This window comes from Quercus robur, chromosome 4 (genome assembly GCF_932294415.1).
Source record: "Quercus robur chromosome 4, dhQueRobu3.1, whole genome shotgun sequence".
In the NCBI taxonomy this organism is placed as follows: Eukaryota; Viridiplantae; Streptophyta; class Magnoliopsida; order Fagales; family Fagaceae; genus Quercus; species Quercus robur.
This window is the reverse complement of record NC_065537.1, coordinates 18,803,156-18,825,317: the sequence shown is the minus strand read 5'-3', so window position 1 is coordinate 18,825,317 and position 22,162 is coordinate 18,803,156. Positions and strand designations below refer to the sequence as shown.

At 32.9% G+C, this 22,162-nt stretch overlaps 2 protein-coding genes and 1 long non-coding RNA gene across 6 annotated transcripts in view; 2 read left to right on the top strand and 1 right to left on the bottom strand.

Annotated features, from left to right (window-relative positions):
• The window catches only part of LOC126720779 (uncharacterized), a 156,523-nt gene extending 149,440 nt beyond the window's left edge, over nt 1-7,083 (bottom strand). Inside the window, exon 1 of the long non-coding RNA XR_007653687.1 lies at nt 6,936-7,083. This is a non-coding gene — a long non-coding RNA (uncharacterized LOC126720779). The remainder of the gene's footprint in view (nt 1-6,935) is intronic.
• The window catches only part of LOC126720766 (receptor-like protein 53), a 122,615-nt gene extending 111,870 nt beyond the window's left edge, over nt 1-10,745 (top strand). The window contains exons 4-5 of the mRNA XM_050423567.1: nt 8,508-9,354; nt 9,530-10,745. Of these exons, the coding sequence (XP_050279524.1) occupies nt 8,508-9,343 (836 nt within the window). The 3' untranslated portion in view covers nt 9,344-9,354; nt 9,530-10,745. The remainder of the gene's footprint in view (nt 1-8,507; nt 9,355-9,529) is intronic.
• Nucleotides 1-17,710, top strand: part of LOC126720768 (receptor-like protein 33) — a 322,024-nt gene extending 304,314 nt beyond the window's left edge. For 2 of the 4 annotated variants that reach the window (XR_007653642.1, XR_007653643.1), the window contains exon 7: nt 15,643-17,707. The gene's annotated coding sequence lies outside the window, so the exon portion shown is untranslated. Of the gene's footprint in view, nt 1-15,126 lie in introns of all 4 variants that reach the window. The other 2 variants (XR_007653644.1, XR_007653640.1) reach the window with 2 other exon arrangements.
• The last annotated feature ends 4,452 nt before the right edge of the window (nt 17,711-22,162 follow it).

The window sequence follows — 22,162 nt, the reverse complement described above, 5'->3', positions numbered from 1 at the left end:
AATATGAATTGTATTGTGACTCAATTTTTTATTTTTTTGTATTGTGTATCGTAAAATACACAAATATATAATAAAATTTATAAAAAATTATTGATATACATATATGTAAGGACTGAATTTGGATTGGACCTAGTGTAGGATTAGGTTTAAGCCCAACAAGCCAAAACAATGAATTTATAGAGCGTGGGTGAAAAAACTAGTTCTAATCCAAAAGATGGACAACAAAAGTTGCTGAAATAAGATTGTTGAAGACAAGTATATAAGAAAATTTGTCCTCGGCACGACCTGAGGAGCTTATGTTATAATATCTAGTACTTGAACAAAGCTACAAGAGTTCACCGTATTCTTACAAAGATTTCTTAATTTTTTCCCGATCCCTTTCTTTAGGGCACCTTCCCATGCTATATACTACAATTTTGGTGTCATCTCCATCATACATGTGTAGGTTAGATTCGAGAAACTTCTTCTTATCCCATCCAACACCTCCCAGAATCATCAAATATTAGCTATAAGGTTGCTTGGCCACTGTTCAGATATCACCTCCACATTAATGCGGCCAGAGAATTAGTTGGGAAGCATTTAATGTGGAGGTAGCAGCTTTTGAAGATATTTGTTGCCTCCCTTTACTCACCCCTTGTCCAACTTCCAACTCCTAGTTGTGATGCAACTTTGAAGAATGTCTAGGGTGACAGGACATTCTTACTAACCTTGGATATCCGTTTCCGAGATAAATTTCATCCTCGGACGTATTTCGGACCGTCACATACAATTTTTATTTATTCTTCTTATACTATTCCCATCATAACCTTATTTAACCATCCTCGGACAGGTTGATATCCTCGGATTGGGCCTATGGCCCAATTCATACAGTTTTAATATTACCTTTTTAGATAGTTGGCCCCCACAATATATAAAGGGTATATTCATTATAAATTTTGAGTATATTCAACAAATGCATCTCCAATTTTGAATATATTCAACTAATGACCAATTTATTAATAAATAATATTAGGGATTTGTTGTGTTAATTCATCCTGTAGTTTTATGTGTGGCACCTTTAGATCCCTTCTCTGCATACAAAGTATCTCATGATATCAACTTAAAAATGAACATTTGCTTCTCAAAGGTAGTCATGAAGGGATTCACCTATGATTTTTGCATTTATTAGATAAAACAATAAGAAGAAAAGATAAAATTTTAAAATGAAAATAACCACTCATTCTTTATCTTTTTTCTTCTTTATAGACCATGAAATATTTATCACAAATTTTGTAAACAAGTAAACATAGTGGGATTTATAACTAATGACGAATCAAAATAACGTCTAAAATACAATGCACCTTTTGTTTTAAGTTTAGAAAATTGATATGAATCCAAATGAATCTAAATAAGGGCCCCAAAAATACGGTGGGTCCTCATCTACAAGACTTACAATCAATGCTTGTCGCCAAATTTGTGGTAACATCAGCAAACAAATCCACATTGTCTATACGGTAACAAATTCCAATATCTCCTATTGCATCGGTATAATATTGAATGCGTATAAACTATAGATCTTTTCTTAAAGAGTTGTTCCCAGCACGAGCAAGACTTCCAGGATACAAACACTAACTAGAAAATCAAGGTTTCTTTTTTCCTTCAGTTTTTGACACTTAAATTTATAAACTACAGATTTTCTTAATGATATAATTAACACTCTGCTCCACTGTTCCTGCATTTCAAGAGTCTGTTTGGGTAAAAATGCAATTTTTTTTTCTACTTTATGCTTTTTGTCTCAAATTTTTTAAAATAATCTAACTTAATTTTTTTTTTTCAAATAAACTAGTTTTTAATTTTTTGTCACACATTTAACATAAAAATTACCAAAAAATATATCTTTTGATAAACACTATAAAAATAAGCTATTACAAATGGACAATAAACGAACACCAAAGCTCAACTCAATAAATATGCTTAACTCATGCACAATAAATATTGATGGATTCAGATCCTCTAGATTTCTTAGGGTACTCTACAATGTAAAGTTATTTAAATCTCAACATTTCTTTTAAAATAAATGTTTAAGATGCTGCCACGTTATCGATTCATAAATACAACCCTAAATTAGTCTTAAAATATAAAAAGTACACTTAATGTATAGTAAAGGTTGATGTTAGCAGCTTAACACCATTCAACTTCTTTTTTTAAATTGTCTTTTTCCATAAAATCGCCAACTCAAAAAAAAAAAAAAAAAAAAATTCCTTGCCTCAATTGATGATTTACGAGAAATGAATATTAATATTAACATTTAATAAGAAATGAAATAGTGAGATCAAGCCGTCAAGGTGGACTCCCAAGCCAGAGCAAGTCTTAATACTAGGTTTATCTTCAACATTGGGGTGGTTAATCCTCCCAAGGATGAAACAAGTTAGAATAATAAGCTTGAGCAATTCTCTTCAGATGGAGACGCAAACACTTTTTACTGGTTCAAGAATCTAGAACCAACTTTAAAGATCTTGTTGCCAACAACGCTAGATGCGAGCTATACCCTTGAAAAAAGCATCTGATGAAAAATGATTGGGTTGTTATTTAGTTTTTAAAGATAGAAACGTGGAGACGAAAGCTTAAGTTATAATGATCATTGTTTTTGGGTTGATGATTTTTCTGAAAAAAGAAGTAATAGAGATAAGTCCATAATTTAAAAATAAATAAATAAATAAAAATTTGAGAGATAAGTCTAGAAGTTGAAAGGCGTTTAGGAGAAATAGGAATATTTATGTGTTTTGAAAGACTAATTTAAGATCGTATAAGTGAATTGATGTGTCACCATCTTAACCATTTATTTTAATAGAAAGGTTGAGATTTAAAGAATTTTATATTATAGAGTACTTTAGGAAATCTAGAAGATCTGAATCCACATGTATATGCCTTGAATTCTTACAAGTTACAACCAAGACTAGGCAGCATTTTTGAAGTTAATGTTTTTGAATAAATATTGAGTGCCAGAGATTATCTTACAGCAGTAATAACGCCACTCAGTCTTACAATTAATATTTAAGCTCTTTTGAATATACATCACTGTAAGTTTCTTTTAAAAACCTTTTCCCATCTCCTCGTGTGTGTGTTAAAAATATTTAGTATTCTAAAAAAAATAAAAAAATAAAAAGTCTTACAATTAATATGAAGAAATGGTTCCAATATTCTCAAGTCCAACAAAAATCCTGAATTAAGTTAATTCTTGGTCAAGCCATATTATCTGGATAAAGCCCTTCATAAGATTTTGTTTGGAATTTCACCTATTTCAAAAAGTAACGAGTAAAAACGACTTTATTTCTATCCCCCCCCCCCCCCCCCCCCCCCAAAAAAAAGTAGTGAAAAGAAACTGGATGAAAAAATAAAAAAGGATGTGCAAGTTTGCAGAGTCGAACTTTATAAGTTTGAACACAAACTTCATGCCTTGCATTTAACCAATTAACAATTACACGCTTAGGTCTATTTCACCTTTTAGAAAATTGCCCCAAGCTTTACGCACAATTTTTCCACCTCCCCCTTCTCCTTCTCCTTCTTTTATTTATTTGTAACCACGTTGCTCTTTTTCCTTTTTATTATAAATTTTGAACCAATGTTACCAATCTTAATTCTTGCTTTTATAATTATTTGTAACCATTAAACACGAACCTTATGGGACTTTTCTACACTTTCTTATGATGTTGATGTTACAGTATGCCTTAAGGAAGCTTTCGAACTAGCTAGCTAAAATCATAATCTCATGGTTCTCAAAAAAAAAAAAAAAAAAAACCTATTGTCATAAATATACATGTTTGCTGTAGACTTCCTCGTCTTTGGCAATAGTAAAAACAAAAAAAAAATCATAGCAACAATATATGAAAACACTGAAAAAGGGGGAAATGTAATGCTCAGTAATTGCAATTTCTATAAACTTTCTATGTGATGGCGTTGGAGATGTGCGTAGCAATTAACAAGATTGATGGTGTATGTGGCTAGACCCAAAAGAGAAAAAGAAAAAAGCAAGCAGTGTGAGTAACACTCACTGAAAGTTTGAAATCTAAATGCAATTAATTGTTTATGTTTTTTTGTTAAAAAAAATAAGTAGCAAGTCCTACCTGGACATGACCATAGTAGCATCCTATAATATTTGTTAAAGTTATACATAACGTAACTTGAACTGAATCCTCACACACACACACACACATATATATATATATATATACACACACAAACCACATGCCACATGCCACCTGTCCATTTTAATTCTTAATTTTAGTGCACAATAATAATATTTATTCAACTAGATAAAACCACTTCAATTTTAAATGGAAAATTTAGCACTCCAACGATTTTTAAATGAAATTTTTTTCTTAAAAGAGGAGCAATCTAATGCAATTTTGTGGTCTTAATATTTCAAATTAATTGTCAGTTTCTGCCTTTCTGGACTCAATTAGCAATTATTAAAATATTATAATTAATCTGATGAGATATATGGAGGTTCCTAGAAAGTGTAAAGTATAAGAACATGTACAAGATTTACAATTTCACGTCACATCACATGTGACTCGAAATTAACTATTTTAAAAAATAAAAAATTAAAGAAAGGTGGAAGACATCTGTTGACCACGTACAACTCCTAGTTATAAAGACCATGCTGCTCCTTTCTTTTTTTCTTTTATTTTTGAGGAACTGTTGCTCCTTTTTTTTTAATTATAAATTTTGAACCAATCTTAATTCTTGTTTTTAGCATTATTTGTAACCTTTTGCTCAAAGATTGCAATGGCTTTTACTACCAAAAAAGGAAACGTTTATCATTTAATTAATCAAATAATTAAAAAAAAAAAACTCGCACCTACCCCAAAAAAAAAAATATTTAGCAAAAAAAAAAAAAGGTGCTAGTATGTGAAATCAAACTTTAAAGCATGAAGTTTGAACACAAATACTTGTTTAGGCCTACTTTACCTTTTTGGGCACATTTTTTCCGTTATTTTCTTATTAATCTAAGTAAGAAATCTTAATTTTTGAATAAATAAAATAAAATGTGAATAATAATTAAGTGATATTTATGGATAAAAATGTCTATGTATTGTGTCAATAACATTACTATGTAGCTTTAAACCTCCGCATTATAGAGACCTTAATTTCTTGGTGTCACTATTAAAGATCTATTTGATAATAATAATAAAAAACTAGTGGAATCTATAATGCTTTTGGACAATCTTTAATAGTAGTAGATGATTTTAGAAATGTATTTAACTAATCAAACAATTAAAAAGGTTGCGCACTTTGATTTCAAAAAAGAAAAAAGATATGCATTTTTCAAAAGGTAAAAGGTTGTTTGGTACATGTGTTTAAATACATGTTTCAATTTTTAAATAATATTACATATATTTTTACATATTTTTTTACTTACACTATTTTAAAAAAATTAAAAATTATTATTTAAACACATACCAAATGACCTTAAGATTTCAAAGAGTTAAAAAAAAAAAAAAAAAAAAAAAAAAAAAAAGACTTTGGCGCGGAGGAAAACTGTGCAAGTCTCTAAAATCAAACTTTTTTAAGTGTGAACACAAACTTCCTACCTTCCACCAATTTACACGCTCTGACCACTTTAATTTTCAACAAGAAGTTATGGTGACCTCCACATCTTTATCAGACTTTGGCATGACTCTTGAATGTATCATTTATTTATTAACAAATGAGAATATTGTACGTTACTATTTTAAATTTTAAAATATATATATATATATATATAACTTTTTAAAACTAAATTTTTGACTCCACCGATTTGTCCATTTTAATTCTTAATTTTAGTACACAATAATAATATTTACTCAGCTAGATATAAATCACTTCAATTCAAATGAAATATTTAGGGGGTGTTTGAGAGAGGAGTTTGAGTTATATCATTCGGGTGTTTTTGATATACATATAGGTGAAAAAGTGTAAAAATATATATAATATTATTTAAAATATGAAAAAAATTGCTAAAACTTATTCCCCAAACAGGGCCTTAGTGTTCCAACGATTTTTAAAAGAATTATTTTCTTAAAAGAAAAGCAATCTAATGCAATGTTGTGGTCTCAATATTTCAAATTAATTGCTATTTTCTGGTCTCAATTACCAATTATTAAAATATTATAATTAATATACGGAGGTTACTAGAAAATTTAAAATATGAGAACATGAACAAGTTGTACAATTCACGTCACCTCACACATGACATGAAATTAACTTTATTTTTTAAATAAAAGAAAGGTGGAAGACTTCAGTTGACTTGGCAGCATCTATATAATATTCATTCCACCCCATACCTTTCTTATTACATCATCAAAAATACTACTACAATTTCAGAGTTTTGTTTTTGTTGAATTGGGTATCAAATGAGGCGTTCAACTTGGAAGTATCAAGTCTTCTTTTTGTTCAGTTTGATCTTGCATTCTCAACTTCCCTTTCCATCGTCTCTCTCTTCTTCCTTCTCTTCAATGCCACCATGCTCTGCTCTACTCCATTTTAGTAAGTCTTTTTCTCTTAAAAAATCTGCTTCTCTCTATGATCCTTCTTATCCAAAAACAGCCAGTTGGCAGGAGGATAAGCACTGTTGCACTTGGGATGGGGTCGAGTGTGACAAAAACAAAAGCCATGTGGTTGGCCTGGACCTTACTTCCAGCTGGCTTATGGGCCACATTCATTCCAACAGTACCCTGTTTTTTCTTCCCAATCTCAAGAGGTTGAACCTCGCTGACAATGACTTCAATGGCTCCCTAATTCCTTCTGAGTTTGGCAACTTTAAGAGTTTGATTTATCTCAACCTTTCTTATTCCGTATTTGCTGGCCAAATCCCGTTTGAAATCTCTCAATTGTCTTCACTGGTTTCACTTGATCTTTCTAAGAATAGGCTGCTATTAATCGAAGCTCCAGTATGGAAAAGAGTCACTGGTAACCTAACTCAGTTAAGGGAACTTATTCTGGATCAGACAAATATGTCCTCAATCAGACCTAATTCTTTGATGAATTTATCCTCCTCTTTGACAACTCTTAGTCTCCGTGAGTGTGACTTGCGGGGAAAACTCAAAAATAACATCCTTTGCCTTCCCAGTATACAAACCCTTGATCTAACGTATAATTGGGACCTTGAAGGTTCTCTTCTAAAGTCTAATTGCAGCTATAGTTCCCTGAATTTCTTAGGTCTGTCCGGGAGAATGTTTTCAAGAGAATTCCTTAATTCTATCGACAATTTGAAGTCCTTGAAGCATTTGGCTCTCCCTGGTTGCAATTTTACGGGGTCAATTCCAGCATGGCTTGGGAACCTTACCACACTTACATATTTGGATCTATCAAATAATAATTTTAACGGTGAGATTCTATTGCCACTTTTAAATTTTAGGTCTTTTTGGCTGACGCATCAAACTAACAATTTTTTAATTATTGGTGAATATTTTTAACAGGTCTGTTGCCGTCATCACTATTCAACTTGCCGAATCTCTCAACTTTATACCTTGGGTACAATCCAATTGTTGGTCCCCTTCCTAGTCACGTAAGTGGTTTGAATCTAGTTGATCTCGATTTAAGTTCAAATTTCCTAAATGGAACATTGCCACCTTGGTTGTTTAGTTTGCCATCTTTGGTGACGTTAAATCTTTATGGTAATCAATTCATTGGTGAGATTGGTGAATTCAAGTACAATTCATTGCAGAGCCTTTATTTGGGTTATAATAAGCTACATGGCTCTATACCTAGGTCAGTATCTAGACTTGTGAACCTTACTAGCCTATCTCTCTCATCAAATAACTTGAGTATTATGTTGGGGTCCGAAATGTTTTCAAAGCTCAAAAATCTTGAGACTCTTGATTTGTCAAATAACTCAATTAGCATCAATAATAATGTTGCCTATGCCCTGCCCAATCTTCAATATTTGAACTTATCTTCCTCCAACATTAGTGAATTCCCAATTTTCTTAAGACTGACAACAAATTTACAATACTTAGACCTTTCCAATAACAAAATTTATGGTCGAGTTCCAAAATGGTTGGGGGATGTGGGAATGAATTCATTATATTATGTTAATCTTCGTGACAACTTGCTTCAAGGACCATTTCCCACTCTAAATTTTTCAAGTCTGCACTTTATGTTTTTCTCCAATAACAAATTCACTGGAGAAATCCCCTCTTTTATTTGCAATGCAATTTCCCTTCAAGTTCTAGACTTGTCTCATAACAACTTAAGCGGAATGATTCCGAAGTGTTTGGTAAACTCTACTGCCCTTTCGGTGTTGGATTTGCGAATGAATAGCCTTCATGGTTCCATCCCTGCAATATTTTCCAAAGGAAATAATTTTAGGAATATTAACCTTAATGGCAATCAATTGGAAGGGTCATTGCCGCAATCTTTGGTAAATTGTATAGACTTGGAAGTTCTAGATCTTGGAAACAATAAGATAAGTGGAACCTTCCCTTATTCGTTGGGAAGTCTTCAGAAATTGCAAATTCTTGTCATAAGATCAAACAAATTTCAAGGTCATATAGGCAATCCTAAAACCAAATTTTCTTTCCCAAATTTGAGAATCATAGACATCTCTAACAATCAGTTTAATGGTCCTTTGCCAATAAAATATTTCGAATATTTTAAAGCCATGATGTATGTGAATGAAAGTGTGGCTGCATTGAAATATATGGGAGAAAATTATTATCAAGATTCATTGAATATCATGATCAAAGGGCAATATATTGAGATGGAGAGAGTCCTGAACATCTTAACAAGCATTGATTTTTCAAACAATAGTTTCACAGGAGAGATGCCAAAGATAATTGGAAGGCTTAAATCACTCAAGGGGCTCAACTTTTCTCACAATAACCTTATAGGTTATATTCCATCATCAATTGGAAATTTGACCAATCTTGAATGGTTAGACCTCTCTTTCAACAAGCTCGGTGGGGAGATTCCTAGTCAATTGGTAGATCTAACGTCACTTGCAGTCTTAAATCTATCACATAACCAACTCACAGGACACATACCTTCAGGAAATCAATTCAATACATTCAACAATGATTCATACACCGATAACTTGGGATTGTGTGGGTTTCCATTGTCAAAAACATGTGACAACCACGAGGCAAAGCAACCACCACCACCTACCTTACATCAAGATGAAAATTTAGAGCATGAAAATGGGTTTGGTTGGCAAGCTGTATCCATAGGTTACGCATGTGGAACAATATTCGGAATGTTTATGGGATATCTTATGTTTAAAATTGGAAAACCAAAGTGTCTTGTGAGGATGGTCAAATTAGAGCAGCATATCATGCTCAGAAGATTGAAGAAGAATGCCCACAAATGTGGTGGAAGAAGATGACTGTTTCTATGGTACGTGATGTTCTTATTTTTGAGACTTTAGAATGAATCTCTATTCTTGAAAATATAAAAGTTTCTATTATTATTAGCAATTGTGAATTTTTTTCTGTCCCTTTGAATTATAGTTATATATCTTGGATATCTTATGAATTTTCATTCTTATTTAATTTCTTTGGGTGTAATTTAGATGCCATGGATAGTATGCGGCAAATGGGGCTTGAATACTTGTATGCTATTTAAGAAGACATAATATGGTTATGATGATGGCTATTGTTTCTAGTCTTCTGCAAAATGGAGCATTCTAGTGTCTTGATGTAGTCACAACTGTTGGTTTGTTCACAAGGATCATCCCTTTGTTGTATTTCTATTTGCTATGTAGGTTTATCATTTTTTTTAAAGGATAGGTGGACTTAGTCCGTTGGCCTATTTTGAGGTGACACTGTTGTGCTTGTATTTTTTGTGCACACAAAGGGTTCCTCCATCTGGTGTAGTTCCCTTTAAGGCTCTGTGTACTCTAGTTTGTATTTAATAAAATTGATTGATTCATCAAAAAAATTTGTACATATCGTAACCAATGATTGGTTTAAAATATCAAGCTTGTGTAATGTTAATTTTGCATGTGAATATTAACCCTACCAGTAATACTCATTAAGTTACTTAATCAGTTTAGACAATTTCATTTTTTTGTTATTTATAATTTTAGACGATTCTATGTTAGCTTGTGAGACTATACTACTTTGTATGAATGTCTTTTTTTATTTATGCATAAATTACTGTTCAATAAATGCCAGTTAATTTTTTTATTTTTTTTAATCAATGTTTACTAGGCTATGGTGGAATACCTTTAGCACTGGTAATTATAGACTAAGGCCCTTAGCCTTTAGTGCTCGCCTGCCTAGAGATTTCCTTTTGCTCTCTTGAGGAGAAAAACAAGTGAGGATTCCAGTGGATCCGACTTAGCCTTGGGTAGGCCATATATGCGTTTTGTTTTAACCTTTGTAAATGATGGGTTTCATTTGGGTTCAAGTTCAATGGAACATGACTTTGTAAATTATGACTCCAAATTCAATTTCTTTCCACCATCAAAGAAAAAAAAGGACATTTTGATTGAACTTTAAAGAAATAGGCCTCAATCAAAAAATTACATTGAGGTTGTTTACTCATTTATTGTTTCCATCCATTTTCTTTATCATTTGATGCCTTTTGTCACTTTCTTCTCCCTCTCTCTCTCTCTCTCAAAATTAAGAGGCTCATCCATAGTTGGATTATTAACATAGACTTTTCAATTACTCAAAGTATTTATTTTGTGTTAATTGATTTTTATTTTTCTAATGCAGTTAATTGTGATAGTTGGTGTTGGAGTTAGTATTAGGCCCAAAATTTCCCCCACCTTGGATGGGAGGTCAGTCTAGTTTTCATTATTGGACAATAGGTTTTCATATGTATATTTTATTGATCTGATTGGTCTACTTAAGATGCATATTTTCTGCTTACTTATCAAGCATGTGTACTCGCTATAGTCAAGAATAATCCCGCAACAATTAATTTCCTAGTTCCAGTCATTCTTTTTTAATCAAATGGTTTCTTATTTTAAAAATTGATGTGTACCAAACACATAGAATCTTGAATTTTTTAGAAAAATGTGTATCATTTTGACTCTTAAAAGCTACACTACATTTGTTTGGCTGTGTACAAGATTGTTTGAGATGAGAACCATGAATGATTCGCATTGCAGCTTTGCACCTTACTAGTCTTTGATAGTTTACTAGGTTAGCTGACCATTTAAAAGCAGGACATGCTGTCCAAAAGTTTAAATGGCTTGACATTTTAATGCCTTTGATTAGGATCTTTGAAACGATATAGTTTGTTGATTGGCGGAAGAGCTATTTTTCAATAATATAATCTAAAAGCATAGGTCTTTATTATTTTTTGTTCTTTTTCTGTTACTTAGGAATATTTGAATTATAGTGAGGATGGCTGGGCCACAACTTCATTATTGTTGGGATAGCAACTGTAGTTGCTGATATAACTGTTTTATTCCTTAAGTTTTTGGAATTGATCTTTCTATTCTTTAGGATCCTCTGTCCATGTTCTTTAGCCAATTTCCTAAAGCTCAAACTAAAATTTTAAAGTAGTTCTAAGTCACATTGTTGTCAATGGAACACAAGACAAGCATTACCAAAAAAGCTCCAATTTCAAGTAAGTCTTATGCATGTAGAAAGGATAGTTGGAAAATGAAAACCAACATTTAATAGTTTAACTCGCTTCTGAATTCTGCAGAAGGTTATGGGCTAAGCATCTTAAACTTCATGGCATACTGTGAACTGAAGATGGGCTCTCTCAATGAATGTGCTCAGGTATATAATATCCACAGACATTTGTCCATTTAAGAACTCACCTCAATTACACTATCTGCTTACACAACGTATTTGATGAGGAAAAGAAGTATACCTTCTGTAATCCAATGCAAAAGTTCCAATTTACCTGTAGGCTGTAGCCAAGGTTTTTGTAATGAACTTTGTCTGTGATTCAGGTTGGCACTATATGTTGCTTAACTTCTCAAACCACCAAAAATATATGGACATAAACATTCTTCACAACTTAGAGAAACAAGGATTGATTGTAAGAAAACTACTAGTACCTATCCCAATACTCTTATTGAGTGATGGGGAAAAAAAAAGATTGATTGTCTTGGCAATAAATTTTTTTTTCAAGATTCATATAATGTGTGGTATTCTTGCATAAATACCCCAATACCACAACCACTCTCCCTAAATCTCATACTAGAGAAAGGGGAAGCTTCACAACCATGTAGATAAACAATCTGGGTTTAGGATTCATTCGATATTGTATTCAGATTAGGATTAATCTTAATTTTTTTTCCCTTATAAACTGGATGTGGGTGTATTTTAAGAATTGATTTTAATAGGTGAAAAGTAATTCTTTAAAGCTTTTTGTTTCTCCTTTTGTTTTTTGCTGGGGTTTGTTGGGGGGGAGGGGGGGGGGGGGCTGTTAAGGAGTTGTGGATTAAGAATCTTTCTCAACATCATTCAAACTAGTTCAAGGGAGTTCACAAAAAATAAAGTTAACTAAACATGTCTGAGAGAAATTCATTTGTTATTAAGGTCTTCTCAAAACCTTGAAAACAATATGTCTTAAGGTACACCCTAGTTCTGGTTTTAAACTAGGCAGGTCATTCACTTACTCCAAAAGCCCAAATTCACTTCATAAAAAACTTTCCATTACATATTAAAAGACAAAAAAGGCTTTTAAAAACTGTTAGCTCAAATTTACTTCATAAAAAATTTTCATTACGTATTAAATGAAAAAAAAAAGCTTTTAAAAACTATTTGTGTATATATGTGTGTGTGTGTGTGTGTGTGTGTATGATGCATCGAACCTTGCAATTATATTCTTGATTGACTACTTACCAACCCATGGAAATTAGAAAAATACTACTACCACATTTTGAAGCAAAGTTTGGGTGTAGATTCACACTACCTTCTAGGAAGATTTCTCATTAAATAAGAAGTGAAAAGAAAATTGTACTTGAGTCACACTTGTGTATTGGGGTAGCAATTTTCTTGATTTTTAATGAAAATGTTTATTTATCCAAAAAAAATGGGGATTATCTATTCTCATAGAAGCTAACCGGCTGGTAGTAAATGGGAACTCAATTCCTATTAACCATGACTTTTGGCTTATTGTAATAACTGATGTTTTTTTCTCTTTCTATGATTCAGAAGATGAATCCTTCTTGTCCTTTATTAGAATAAGCTCCATCCTTTAGGTTTTTTTTTTTTAAATTTTTTAATCTTTTTATTTTATTTTATTTTATAATTGTGTTAAATAGATACCTGTAGTTTTTATTATTAGGTACAATGTCCATTTTCTATAGATAAGACAAAGTAACATTTTATTTTTTTCACTTTACGTTTCATTCTAAACACAGACTATCAACTCCGTGCAGGTGTGACAAGTGCATCAAGTATGAAAAAAATACCTATCATGTATTCTCACCTCCTTGCATATAACACGCCTCATGCTCTTTTAATTCAGTTCCAGTATAATTTTGAAAGGAGTTTGTGCCCTTAACATGCAAGGAATTGTAATGTCTTAGATCTTCACTGCTATGTCTTAGCTTGCTCAAATTTATTGATAGCTTTATGCATTATCTGACATATGAGGTTGCTATTTCCTATCCTCTAGCAAAATTTGTTTTCCACTCTTTGTGAAGATATTTCCATATTGCTAAGGCTTTTTAATGAGACCCTTTGTCTCATAGAATGATTTCTTTTCTACATATACTGTTGTTTATCAACAAAGCTCAAGTGCTACTCTAGTTTTCTTTTAAAAGAAAGTAGGGGAAAGATGTTGGATGGAGAGATCTAATCGAAAAGTTGAGAACAATGAACAAGAAAAATGTAAGAAAGCTCCTAATCAACATGTTGAGCCCAAGAAAACTTGTGAAGATTCAACTCGATGGGTTCTCTTTCTATGAGTTCTCTTTGGGGTTTATTCTTAGTAGCCAGTTTTTTCAAATGCAGTAATTGATGTGCCTACCGTATGCCACAACAACTCAATTTTTTATATCGTCTTCCATTGACATTCTTAAGCTAGATGAATCTTCTGTTGGTTTAACTGGGAACTCAAGAAGTCCATCAAGGGCACGTAATTAGCTCTAGAATTCTACAGTCCTGATTCCATTCTATAAGTGACACATACACCTCTCTCTCTCTCTCTCTCTCTCTCTCTCTCTCTCTCTCTCTCTCTCTCTCTCTGTGTCTCTTTAATCTTTCGCACTTTTTGCATCAAATTCAAGAGATAATTCAATGCTAAGCTTTAGAGCTAGGAGGCAAGGTTGAGTAGAGTTGCAAAATAGAGCCATACTTCATTCATCTTTGCACAGTGAGGTTGGAAAAGACAAATAATTGAGTTTTTTTTATGAAAAATAAATGAATATGTTCATGTAAAATAAGATTGGAGGACAAAGATTTGTCTGAACTCTGAATTATATTTTCTGTGTATAGAACTTTTACATTGGTCTGAATATATACATGATGTTACAATGAAACTAGACAAAAATATTGACAGCCTAATCCCATAATTGCAGCTAGACAGAATAGTAACAGCTACCAAATCCCATAATTATAGCTGATTGGAAACCCCTTAATTGAGCTGATTGGGAATCCCTTAATTGTCTCTAATACTCCCATAAAGGAGGAGCGTGTACATGAGTAACGCCCAGCTTGCTGATAAGTTGTTGAAAAGAATCCTTACCCAAAGGTTTGGTAACAATGTCGGCAATTTGGTCATGGGATCGAATATGACAAGGTTGAACCAATTTGGATTGGATTTTCTGTGTATAGAACTTTTACATTGGTCTGAATATATAGATGCTGTTACAATGAACCTAGAGAAAAAATTAACGGTTGCCAAATCTCATAATTACAGCTGATTGGAAACCCCTTAATTAAGATGATTGGGAATCCCTTAATTGTCTCTAATAGTTCAACACACCATATATGTTTGGTTTGTGATTTGAATATTGTTCACTTGTTTGTATCTAGGATATGTGATTCCTTAAATATCCTTAACAAACATGAAAATCTTGGGAGTTTGTATAGATTTTTATTATTGTTGTGGTACTAGGTTTTATAGTCCCTGATAATGTTATGGGTATAAACCAATGGTTCTAATGAGTTTGCTTTTCAATGTTCCTATCTTCATTACATTAAGTAAAGTTTGGATTGCTGAAATTTCTAATAGGTACTGAATTTCTAGTTTGGTATGAAAAAATAAATAAAATGTACAAGATGGGATGTGCTCAATAGGAATTGGAAGCTCCAGTAAAATTGCAGTGGACATGGTTTGGTGCTCAATTTGGAAAGCAAAGGTCCCTAATAAAGTTAAGATGTTTGCATGGAGAGCATGTCATAACATTCTACCTGCATGTGCCAATCTAGTGAACAGAAGGGTTCTAACAGAGCCATCATGGCCAAGCTGCAAATTAAATGAGGATGACATGATGCATGAATTATGGAATTGTGAAGAGGCACAAAGAATTTGGTGCTACAAAAAAGGGGTAATTGGAGCATGAATTCTTAGACTTTGTTAGAATATTTTGGCCTGTATTGGAGGAGGACTGTGACAACACTGTGGAGCAATTCCTTATACTGTCCTGGATGATTTGGAAGGCAAGGAATAAGTGGGTCTTTGAGCAGTCTACAAAACAGCCAAGTGTCATAGCAGGTGAGGCTATAGAATTTTGGCAGGAATTTCAAGCAATCTGCAACTCAGGTAGTTCAACAACTCAAGCTGTAACAGGCCAACGTATTAATCTCACACTGCATTGGAATCCTCCCTGTAAACCTATGTACATGGAACATTTTGATGGTGCAGTTTTTGAGGATTTACATAGAATAGGAGCGAGAGTCATAATCCGGAATGAACAAAGGAATGCTCATTGTAGCAATGAGCCAAAAAGGAAGACCAGTTATGGAGAGCTTTGTGGCAGAACTTGAGGCTGCAGTCCAACCATTCGATTTGCTCATGATGTTGGCATACAGAGGGGACGAGTTTTCGTGGGGGATTATATATAGCAAAACTTCAAGAACATGGAAACTACGAGTTTTGGTGGGCTAACGTTGTGAAGGAAGCTAAATTTCATCAGCAACGTTAACATGTTCAGCAATGGGAAATTAGTTTTTCTAGATACTCATTTTGGCATGATGTGCACATAATATTGAAGATTATGTAACTTGGATAGAGGAGGTCCCATTATTTTTTTTCGAACGGTTGAACAATGATGTACTGGGTTTGAATGTTTCAACATGCTACTTGTTTGGTTTTCCAAAGAAAAAATGGAAGCATAAATGGGTATATCACATTAATTCTACTCAAACAGGGGACCGATACATTTTTTTCCCCCAACTAGTTCATTCTTACAATCGAAGTGGGGGGCCTTCAAGCTTGCTACAACTAAATTTATAGAACCATGAACTATATATAGCTCATAATCTAATAACACAATACATTTATCTTTTTTTTATTTATGCATAAATGACTGTTCAATAAATGCAGTTAAATTTTTTTATCAATGTTTACTAGGCTACGGTGGCATAGCTTTAGCACTAGTAATTATCATAGACTGAGGCCCTTAGACCTTAGTGTTCACTGCCTATAGATTTCCTTCCGTTTTCTTGAGGAGAAATATAAGCGGTGCTTCCAATGGATACCACAAATATACCGACTTAGCCTTGGGAAGGCCAGATATGCGTTTGTCTTATTCTTTGTAAATGAGGGGTTTCATTTCAGGTACACAGAGCCTATTCTATACTTCAAGAAGACTACCAGGCCTCAGGGCAGGATCACCATGCTCACAATACCATTCCCCAGGAGGTTTGGAACCTAATTTGGAAAGTAAAAATCCCTCTGAAAATTGGAATCTTTGTGTGGAAAAACATGCATGACAGTATTCCTACATTTTTGAATTTGTGTAATAGAGGGATCAATGTCCATAGTACATGCCCTCTCTGCAATTCTGAGGATGAAAGCACCACTCATCTTTTCCTCTACTGCTCTTTTGCTAGAGCCATTTGGCATGGTTCATCATTGGGTATTCATACTTCTGAGCTAAACAATGTTTCTGTCCAAGGGTGGGTTGGGTCCTTGCTGATAAGACACAATCAGGAGTCAATGAAATACCTGCAAACTCTGTTTACCATCTTATGGTCGATATGGAACCATGGAATTTGGTGGTTCCTGAAGATAAGCAACCTAACCCAATAGAAGCGCTCTTAACTGCTCAAAATCTGTCTTGCAGGTACCATGAAATTGAGGCTGATTCACTGGGCACATAGAGGCAGCAGCAAAATACAGACCAAATTCCAATTGGTGGGCAGTGGCAGCTGAACGTAAAGTTAGCAAGTGCAAAAAGAAAGAGAGCTAAAAGAAGTGCTTATGCATATGAGGCCAGAAATCTACAAGGAGAAGTAGTGTTTTGTGGTATTAGGAGCTATGCTACTGGATCTGTTGCTGGTGCAGTTTAAGAGGCGATAGTGGAGGCAGCAGTCAAAGCTAAGAACCTTGGATATCAGCAAATTTTGATGTTAAGTAATTGCAAAAAGCTAGTTCAAGTAGTGGACAAGAAATGAGCCCCAGATTGGAAAGAGAGAACTCTCATGGCAAACTTGTCCTCCCTACAGCAGATGGGATTAGATTGCAGGCTGATTTTTGTTTCTAAGGTTATCCTTAACCATGTATGGTTGTTAGCTGTTTTAGCTACAAAAGAGCCAACTTACTACTGCTGGCCGACTATGGAACATGGTGTAAATGCTACTTATGGTTAATGCCTTTTTTGAATGGTATAAAAAAAAATAAAAAAAATAAATAGAAAAAAAAACTTCAATGAAGCATGACTTTGAAGAAATATGCCTACATCAAAAAATTACATTGAGGTTGTTTTCTTCTCTGTTGTTTCCATCCAGTTTCTTTAACATTTGATGCCTTTTGTCACTCTCTTCTCCCACTCTGAAAGATCAAATGGCTCTACATACTTCACAAACTTTAACTAAGAACATTGGTACTTGGGAGCTTTTCTCTCTTCCCTCTATTAAAAATCTTTAGATTTAAAACAGAAGAAAACCACAATGGGTATACACTATACAGATATTATAAGCCCAATCCCGAGACATATTATAAGAGAGCATTATAGAAGCTAGTTACCATGACTTTTAAGCGGAGTTTATGATGTGCCTTTATTTTAGACCCAATTTCTCTCTCCCCTTGTGTGTGTGTTTGTTTCTCACCAAAAAAAAAAAAAAAATCTCAAGGCATTAAAGCCACTTGTGTGCAAGCTCCTCAAACAATCAAAAGAAAACAACATTCAATTCGAGGGATGATCATTTGTTTTCACATGTCGTGTTCATGTCATGTTAACTCATAAGTATCCAACCATATAAATCTACATGAACACAACACGTTTATTAATCAAGTCACAACCCCTCAACCCTAACATGACTTGTTTATTAAACAAGTTGACACGATACGATTCACATAACCCATTTAATAAACATGTATTAGGGTCGGCATGACCTAACATAACCCATTTAATAAATAGGTCACGTAGTCAAGTTTACATGTTTACCTAGCACGGATAACCTATTAACAATTCTCATATTTTATAAAATCAATATATATATATATATATATATCTAAAAGCTGAAACGTAGTATTTATTGTTACTACGCTCTTGTTGAGCCACATTAGCAGCCATGTCTTCCACAAATTTTCTATACTTTCTTTTCTCTATTTAAACTTTTCTTCTCCCCAATTCTCAAAAATAAATAAAAAATAAATAAAGAATAAACTCTTCTTCTCCCCCATTAATTCACACCTACTATTACATTTTTTACAACTTTTTCCCTTCTTTTTTTGTCTCTTTATCTCCCCACTACTCTCAACTTTACGGTTACACTTTCTTCCTCATTCTTATATTTTGACTCCTTCTCTCCCAATTTCATTTTGTATAAATTTGATATCATTTTCCTCATTCAGTCCATATTTTTTCCCCCACAAAACTGTGAGTACTCTCTCTCTCTCTCTTTGTAGATTTTTGCTCTTTCTTATACCTCTAATTAAGGTTGATGGTTCTTTTTTCTTTTTCTTTTTCTTTTTTAATATGTGTTTTGGTATTGTGTGTGTGTGTGTTTTTTTTTTCCTAATTTCCCATTAGAAAGTCTTCTCTTTCCCTTTTCTAGCTTTGGTTGAATTTTGGTTTGGGTTAATACTTAGTTTCATTTGGAAATAGGAATTTGAATATGCCTACCAATTGTTTGAGTAATAAATTATTATCAAGTCTTTTTTTTTTTTATTCCTTTAGTTTCATTTTAATTTTGGTGAAGATAATGTTGTAATTTTGGGATGAGTTTTGATTATTATAATAATTTCCCTATTCCTAAAGAGATGAGAAATTTGAATAATAAATTTGAAACTTATAAAGTTTAGTGGTATATTAGATAAATATAATACACTACAATAGAAGTTAGAAGAATATGGCTCACCTTTAAAAAATATTAATCAAACACACAAAAAATAATAAAATGATATATTTGTAGAGATAAAAAGATTAAAAAAATTACTTGTAAAATCTTTTAAAAAAAAAGACAATACTTAAAATAATTGTTACCTTTTATATATTACACCTTATTACATAATATTTATATTCCCACACATCGTGTGGGTCTGCAGTTAGTATATATAAAATCAAAAACCTCATTCAGTGGCAACGCCACGTTGGTCCCAGGGTGTTCCCAGGAACACCCTAAACTGGAAAAAAAAATTATATATAATAATTAAATTTTTTTATTTGTTTACCCTTTAAAAAAAAATAGGAACACCCTCAATCAAAATTAGGAACACCCTCACATAAACAAAAAAAAAAAAAATATATATATATATATATAAATATATTTGTTCTACTTTCAAGCAGCAAAATATATATATATATATATATATATATTGAACTAAAATCTGAATAAATAAATAAATAAATAAATAAATAAATAATTGTAATAGAGCAAGCCTACCAGGAAAAAAAGCCCAACATCAATCGGTAAAGCAAATCCAATCTAAAGAAAAAAAACAAGGTAAAGCAAACCAACAGATTCAGTAGCAAACCCACGAATTCTCCACAAAAAAAAAAAAAAAAAAAAAAAAAAAAAAAAAAAAAAAACCCAAATCCCAATATACTGAAATCAGATTCTTAGGAACCAACAGACGGCGCTTGAAAGAAAGAAAGAAACCTAACCTAAAGTCTAAAGAAAAAAACCTAACCCATAAACCCAATATACTGAGCTCCAAAACGCCAAAACCAACAAATCGCCGGATCAGAGAAGGAGATCGGCAGATTGGAGAAGGAGATTGGAGATCGGATCGGTCTTCCTCACCTTGATGTGCTGCCCGAGTCTTGACGACGCCGCCCCTTAGTCTCAGGCCTCCTTGCTCCCTTAACCTCAAGGTATTTCATCTCTGTCTCAGTCTCTCTCTCTTCATCTCAGACTTCTATCTCTCAGTCTCTCTCTCTCTCTCTTTCTCTGTCTTAGTCTCTCTCTTTTCATCTCTATCTCTCAGTCTCTCTCTTTTCATCTCTATCTCTCAGTCTCTCTCTCTCTCTTCATCTCAGTTTCTCTTTATTAATATTTACCCTGTTTTTGGCTTTATCCGGTGTTGGTGTTTTTTTTTTTTTTTTGGTTGAATTATCCGGTGTTGGTGTTGGTGAGATTATTAATTGTCTTTTAGTGTTGGTATTGGTGTCTTTTGGTGAGATACAATAAATTGGCTTTATCTGATTGGCTCTAGTCTTGTGATTGGGGCCATGGGGCATTGGGGTAGGGTAGTGCAAGTGTGCTGTGTGCTAGTGCTAGTGCAAGTCTGCAACTAATAATTAATAAATATGGCTGTGTGCTATGTGCTAGTTGATTAGTTCAACTAATGGTCATAAAATAGGTAATGAATCACTCTTTTTTAGACTTGGACTTAAGCTATACGGCCTATATATTTTTGTGCTGCACAATTTATTGATTTTTTTTTTTTTTTTGTTAAGTAATAATGTGATATTCCAAGTATCAAACAATCATAGTAATTAGTTGAACTAATTAATTTTGTTTGTTTGGGATATTAATTAATCAATAATTAATTGGGGAAAGCAACTAATAAACGATAATTAATAATTTAATTAACCAATACATTATAAAAGATAAATAAATTATATTATATTAGGCTAAACAACAATTAATAATTTTATAATTAATGAAACAACAATATAACAAATTATGGTTCATAAAAGACAAACTAATTAATGAAACAACTAAACAATAATACATTTGGGAAAAATTCTTGGAGCCCCCTCTGGGAAAAATTATGTTTCTTAAGGAACACCCTGGGAAAAATTCCTGGAGTCGCCACTGACCTCATTGTGCGAGAATCTATACTTTTGCCAAGTGGCACCTCCTATGAAGTTTCTCTACAATCATCAAATTCTCCCATTAATTGCCTAAACTTACACCAAAACTCTCTCTCTTCTTCATGTCTTTTAGTATACCAGCTGTTTCAAAAAAAAAAAAAAATTTAAGGGACTAATAACTAATGAGATCGAGATAGATGGTCTTTTAGCATTTCTAGTGCCTCAGTTACACAAATCCATATCCTTTATTTACTATAGCTTTTAACCCGCACTATGTGCGGGAACCTTTTTATTTACATTTATTAGAAATAATTTTTTTTAATAATATTTAAATACACTTCTCCCCCATACTAAAGGGACAAATGTTCTTTTAAATTGTCATGATTGGCTGATCTCTTCCTCAACATGGATTAAAAAGGTAAGTATAAAATACAAATTCATCTCGGATTTCAATTGTAACCTAAAAGGCAATTAGATGGAACTAATATTCCTTCACATTCTGGGTTGGACTTGAGATTAAGATCACATCTTCCTATTTCTTCCTTCAATAATTGCATAATAATGATGATGATGATGCATCGTCACACCAAGAAATTCAAACATGCAACACTGTTAGTGAGATTCGGGTGCTAAGGATCCAAACTTGCAAGATAAATAGCTTATTACTTCCTAGAATTCTGTTAGTTCTTTAATTTCTTGAGTTTGAAATAGGAACATATGAATCACTGTTTCTTGTGAAAGCTGAACATTCCTCCAATATTTTCTGACCTGTGGTGGTATATATAGATTTTTCTTGAGTGAGATTAACTGTTTCTCCAATGCCTAAATCAAGTTTTGAAGGAGTTTGGTTATCGA